The following is a 6,448-nucleotide window of genomic DNA, read 5'->3' on the forward strand; positions in this document are numbered from 1 at the left end:
CTCTTTCTGAAATAAGATGATATAAGAAAACACTAGAAACTGGAATGAGTGAGTGGTGCTTGCGCACACCTTTAATCCCAGCACTTGGGAGGCAGAGGCAGGTGGATTTCTGAGTTCGAGGCCAGCCTGGTCTACAGAGTGAGTTCCAGGACAGCCGGGACTACATAGAGAAACTCTGTCTCAGAAAATCAAAACAAAAAACAAAAACAAAAACAAAAAACAAAAAAACAACCAGAAACTGGAATGAGCTTGGGCTGAGGAACCCACCTCCAGTACTGACCTGTGGCCTTCAGACCCGCAGGCTGCCATCCTGCAGAGCTTAGGGTACCTGGGTTGCCAGCCTTGTTCAAGATCTGGGAGGGTTGCTGTGATTCCTATCTAGTCCCACCTCTCCCTTCACTGCTCAGTAAGCGAGGTACCCTGCGCCCAGATTTTTCTCTTCATATCAGTCTCCTTCAGAGACAGTAGGCCCAGGAGGAGTCTGGTCCACTGTTGCATTTCTGCAGCCCAGCACAGAGCCTGGCACATATTAGGTATCTAGGCTAAGGCTCTGTGCACTAGAGTTTACATTGATCATTCACTAGTCTTACAGGTAGAGATGGTGCTGACATCCTGACTTAAGAAGTTCCCTTTGGGGCAGGAAACACTGCTCGGTAGGTAGAGGTGCTTGTCCCCAAGTCTGATGGCCTAAGTTTGATCCTTGGGACCCACACAATAGAAGGAGAGAATCAACCCGGATAAGTTATCCTCTGACCTCCGCATATGTCTCAAAACAAGCACATACCCACACATTCACACACTCACAAAAATTAGTTAAAAGGAAAATGTTCCCCTTTCTCTGGGCCTGTCAGGTGATGACTGCTGTCACAGTAGGCAAGAGATGATTCCAGAAGGTCACAGTCACTTACGTCCAGTGGAAAATGGCCGGCCATGTATCCACTACTCCCAGGGGATAAAGGGAAACGTGACGCAGCCACCACCACAGGAGGAGAAGGGCTGGTCTCTGAGACCTCTGGCCTGAGCTGACACGGGGTTGGGGGCTCTCTAGAGGGCAGGGCTGAGACCTCCAGGGCTCTCAGCACTGTGCCAGCTGTGGGTGGGGCTTGCAGCCAGTCAAGGAAAAGCGAGGACTCAGCGGGTCTGCCCTAGCTCCTGCAGATGGTGGGGTCTCCATAGAAGGGTAGTGTCTCACATGTTCAGGGGCAGTGGCAGTGGCAGTCCAGCAAGGTGACCACAGTCTGACCAGCTAGAGGTACTCAGACCCACAGGGTTCCAACTTGGGCTTTAACCCTGCCCAGGGCCTGGTGAAATGGCAGAGTGGAGTAGAAACTAGCCCTGGCTAGACCCGCCCACTCCTCCCTCCCTCCCCAGGTCCCTCCGAGGTCTCCCGTGGGAGCCACACAGAGGAAAGGGTCACACCATGGGCACAGATGACTTGGCCTTTCTTCTTGGCCCAGCTGGGAGGACAGAGCCTGGGGTGTGTGGCTCTGGCCAGCAAGAGGCTGGCGGTCAGGGCCAACCTGGCCAGGCTTTTTCGGCGTGATTAGGTGCTTAATCGCTGAGGCCTGTCGATGCTGGGCTGTGATTATGATTTACAGCCAGGCTGCTCTCCCGGTGTGTCATTTGGCCTCTCTAGTCGCAGATTCCTGAATGAGGAAGCCCTGCGGTCTCTTCCCATTACCCCAAACAACTGAGGCAGAATAGAGAGCCCCTTCAAGGGAGCAGCTGCTGCTGAGTCTTACTAGGACAGGGCGTCGTCCCTAAGACAAAGGGCTAGGGCTGGTGAGGGAGGTGGGAGGGTTTTCTGCCCAAACGCCACGCCCCGAGCCTGGTCAAGCTTGCCTGATCTTGGGAGCCTGGGTTTTCTCCCTCGCGCGCCTTGGACAGCATGCTACTGTGAAGTGCTCCGACCACGGATTGGCTGCTGTTCGGGTCTTTGCCTTTTTGCACACCGTGCTGAGTGAGGGCCAAGTCTGGCCGCAGCCTCGCCTCCATCTGGCCTTGGATGGCCAGGGTACCCCTATGGCTGTACTGTAGCCTCTGTGCTAACCGAGGCCACCACCTGCCCTTCTGAAGGCCGCCAAGGTCGGTTGGCCTCTGGGAGGTGGCGGAGGGGCTTGGCACTCGGGGCAGAGGTCTCAGAGCCGGTCTCTGCCTGCGCCTGGAGGGCGGGGCGTAGGCCTCCCTCCCCAGGAGCGGCTGCTCCCAGTGCTGCGCATTATTACTCCATTAGCGCCTTGTAGGGTTGACAAATGAAGGATAATTAATATCCGTGAGGGAAACAGATGTTGAGGTAATTCGCTCCCGCTGCGCACTTGCGATGGCTTCTCCTAACTCACCAGAGAGAGTGGCGGGACCGCGGGGGTCTTTCTGTGCCCTTGGTCAGGGTGATGGAGTCGGTCAGAGTGGAGCCCCACAGAGAGGGAGCACCTATTTCTTGGCTCAGTTACCTGTTTTCCTTTGGGATGTTTCGTCTGGTCTGCGTCCCACCCCAGTGCTCCTTGCTCTACCACACCTCAGGCTTTCCTGCTTCCTGGGGGGGATGGGCTCCTCACCAGGAGCCTCTCCTGGGGCCTGTGCTGCCAACTCTGGAGTCCTCTGTGGGTCTGTCACATTGTTTCCAAGGTGAGCTTAGCCTGAAATCAATTCCTAGCCTGTCTACATACTGAGGTTGGCACCTGACCAGGCCAAAACTCCTTTTTTGGAGTTTCCCCCTCAGTAAATCCGCCACCTTATTTGTATGCACCATAAGGCAAAGGGACAGCATCAGGGCTCCACTCCAATTGGAAAAAGGAGATGGGGTGAGTCCTTCCACTCAAGAGACACTAGCTGCTGTTTGTGAGGTATCTACCATCCTGTGTTCCCCGATGTTGCGTCTCAGTGCAGGCTGGGAAATATGTCTACAAGCCACACCTGCCCTCTCGGGGACCATCATTTTTACCCTGGGCCCTCACTTGGGAGGTGGGAACAGCAGGGAATCACTCAGGTCCCAAAGCTGATCTGTGAGACTTGGCATAGCACAGATGATCCCGTCCAGAGATGGGGCTGGTGAGGTTAGCAGCCCGCTACCGTGATATCCAGAAGGGTGAGAATTGTGAGATGATAGCTGGGCTTTCAGCTCTAAACTGGGTCCTTACACCCCCAGGATCCTTCCTCTTTAACATTTCCTTTTGTTATTTTTAGTTATAGACATGTAGGAATTTACAAAAGGATAGATCAGAGTCCCCATACCCATCGCCCAGTCTCCCTAACGGTGCATTTGACTCCAGATGCTTCTTCTCTTGTAATGGAAAAAAAAGTTGCCAACAGAGTTATATTCAGAGCAGATTTAATTATGAGAGTGCCAATCTGGAAATTACCTGAATACCAGCCAACAGGAAACTGTGTAGGCAAGTATACAATAGAATACTACACAGCAATGAACAGAGCCAGCTGATTGTGTGAAAGAGAGTCAGATTTGGTACCCCCACCCACACCTCCCACCCACACCCGCATCTGCCTCCCCAAGAGAGGTCTGGAATATAGTTAAACTATGGCCCACAGACAGCAGGAATAGGCTGTCTATGAAGCTAGGTGTTCTTGACCCAGGAGAACAGGGCCCCAACTGTAAAATGAAAATTAAAAACTGTGTTAAGGGTCAGGTGAGGTGCTACAATCTAGTGTTTAGGAGGCAGAGGCAGGAGGGTCCTGACTTAGAGACCAGCCTGGACAACACAGTGAGATTTTTAGCTTTAAAATAATCAAATCAATAAAAAGCCAAACCTCCGGGGAGTGGACAGTTAAACTCTAGCATCCAACTGCAGTGCTCCGTCGTCAGCCTGTGTCTCTCTTTTTCTTAGATTTTACTTATTTTTATTTGATGTGTTTGCCTGGATACATGTCTGCACCACACGTGTACCTGGTACCCTTGCTAGAGGAGGGAATTGGATCCCCCGGAACTGAAGTTATAGACAATTGTGAGCAGCCCCGTGGGTGCTGAGAACTGAACCCCGGTCCTGTGCAGTGGCAGCCAGTGCGTTTAAGATCTGGACTTTCTTTCCAGTCCCTGGTTTTCAGGCCCAGTACTGGGTTGGTGAGCTGGTTTAGCAGGTAACAGGCGCTGACCATGAAGCCAAATACATGAGTTTGATTCTAGGGATCCAGACCATGGAAGGCGAGGGGATTCCTGAAGATTTTCCTCTGGCCACACATTCACTGTGGGACACACCTTCCCAACCCCCACCTCCCAAGCCTTCCTGAGTTCTACCGAAGCTCTGCTGTGAGGCTGCAGGCTTCGGTCCTATGCGGGGCAGCACAGCCTTTGCCAGGAGTCTGGTCCCCTGCTTGTCGGTGGAACTCTCAGTTCTGGCTCACCCTTCTTCATGCTGGGCGGTATTCCACTGACTGCACGCAACCCTCCGTGGATAGGGTTAGCGTTGCTTCTGTTTGTCCGTCTGCCATTCAACGGTTCGGATGCTGACCTTGGGGCCCCTCCCTGGCTGTATGTGGGATTGGGGACAGCCTGACGGCTCGGCTCGCGACCCCGGCCGGTTCTCACGGTGCCTCTGTCGCCCCCAGGTGGTCAAGGTGGTGGGCAGCAACATCTCCCACAAGCTTCGGCTGTCGCGGGTGAAGCCCACTGACGAAGGCACCTACGAGTGCCGCGTGATCGACTTCAGCGACGGCAAGGCCCGGCACCACAAGGTCAAAGCCTACCTGCGGGTGCAGCCCGGGGAGAACTCGGTGCTGCAGCTGCCTGATGCGCCCCCCGCCGCACCCGCGCCGCCGCCCAAGCCGGGCCGCGAGCTGCGCAAGCGCTCTCTGCCCGAGGCCTGCAGCCTGTAGCCCGCCCGCCCCGCATGCAGTCCTCCCGGCCCTGCGGCGACGGCGGCAGAGGAGTCCCGCGTGTGCTTTGCTTGCTTATCCCCGTCCCGGCTCCGCCTCGTGCACCCCGTCCTCGCGGCCACCCCCCTGGTGAGGAGCCGGGCCGGGGCCCCGCGCTCCTGTTCCTCCTCATTCTACCTGGAACCGGCTCCGGGACCCCCAGGGAGGCGGAGCCCCACCAGCCCCACGCGGGAGGCTGCCCCGCCAGGCAGAGTTAGCACCAGCAGGCTCGCTCAGGGCCCCCAGGCTCTCCCCGAGCCCCCCTCTGCCGGCAACCCCCACCCCACGCCCAGCCCCTTCTCGGGCCTGTGACGTCCACCCAAGGGACCCCCACCACCCATCCCATCCCCATTCCCGATCAGGGGACACTCACCCTGGTGGTTTGTAAATATTTCTATTGGGCCCACCCCGCCCCGGAACTGGCTCAAACCTCTGGCCACCCTCGGTGATGGAGGGGAGGTGGGAGGCCCAGGGCTTTGCCTAGGGGTGAGCGGGCCCTGTGTATACGACCCAACCTGTGAGTACCAGCCAACTCCAATAAAGCGGTTTAAACCAACCCGGACAGTGCCTTGCTGAGGCTGGGAGCTGAGCCACTGTGGGGAGGGAAGGAGGGAAGGAGGGAGGGCGGGAGGGAGGGAGGGCTTCTTCGTAGGTCACAGCACTGAGCAGAGGTGACCTGGTGCTGAGAGGAACCTGGCAGCTTTGCAGAGAGCAGGAGCTGCTGCTGCTGAGGAAGGGGTCCCCAAAGGGAGAGAAACAGTCTTTGTCGATCCCCTGCTGTGAATGCCTGAACCGAATTAGTCCTAGATTCTGAGATAATCACACACAGAGAATAATCTGTGAAGCATGTTTGCACGTGTGGATAAACATCTTTGTAGCTGCCACCCAACAAACCCATCACCCTATAGCGGACCCCCACTTTGGCCCTCAGTACCCTCTACTGTCCCAGGTGATTCCCAGTGATGATTCTTATGGTAATACCACCACCACCACCACCACCACCACCATCATCATCATCATCATCGGTTTGGCCATAGAGTCTTATATAGCCCTGGTGGGCCTGGGACCCCTGGTCCTGTTGTTTCAGTCTCCCAAGGACTGGGATTATAGATTAGCAGGTTTGTTTTTAGGGGTTTTTGTTTTTTGTTTTTTGTTTTCTTTTTGGTTTTTTTGGATTTTTTTTTTCCCCGAGACGGGATTTCTCTGTATAGCTCTGGCTGTCCTGGAACTCACTCTGTAGACCAGGCTGGCCTCGAACTCAGAAATCTGCCTGCCTCTGCCTCCAGAGTGCTGGGATTACAGGCATGCGCCACCACCGCCCAGCTGTTTTTAGTTTTAATGCCTATATGTACACCACTTTATTTTTTGTTACATTCATCTTTGAGTGGTGAGGTGGGGGATGTATACCGAGGCCAGAGAACAACCTGAGGCTATCAGGGATGTCAGTCCTCTCCTTCCCTCACGTGGGTCCTGGGACTCGAACTCAGGTCATCGGGCTTGGAGAGAAGCACCTTCGCCCACTGAGCTGTCTCACCCACTGTCGCTTTAAATGAGATATTTTAATTTCTTTTTCAGTGATGGGAAT

The 6,448-nt window shown here is 55.1% G+C and overlaps 1 protein-coding gene across 1 annotated transcript in view; it reads left to right on the plus strand.

Annotated features, from left to right (window-relative positions):
* Vstm2l (V-set and transmembrane domain containing 2 like) overlaps positions 1-5,064 on the plus strand; it is a 29,866-nt gene extending 24,802 nt beyond the window's left edge. The window contains exon 4 of the mRNA XM_052181550.1: positions 4,558-5,064. Within this exon, the coding sequence (XP_052037510.1) occupies positions 4,558-4,824 (267 nt within the window). The 3' untranslated portion in view covers positions 4,825-5,064. The remainder of the gene's footprint in view (positions 1-4,557) is intronic.
* The last annotated feature ends 1,384 nt before the right edge of the window (positions 5,065-6,448 follow it).

This window comes from Apodemus sylvaticus, chromosome 5 (assembly GCF_947179515.1).
Source record: "Apodemus sylvaticus chromosome 5, mApoSyl1.1, whole genome shotgun sequence".
Classification (NCBI taxonomy): Eukaryota; Metazoa; Chordata; class Mammalia; order Rodentia; family Muridae; genus Apodemus; species Apodemus sylvaticus.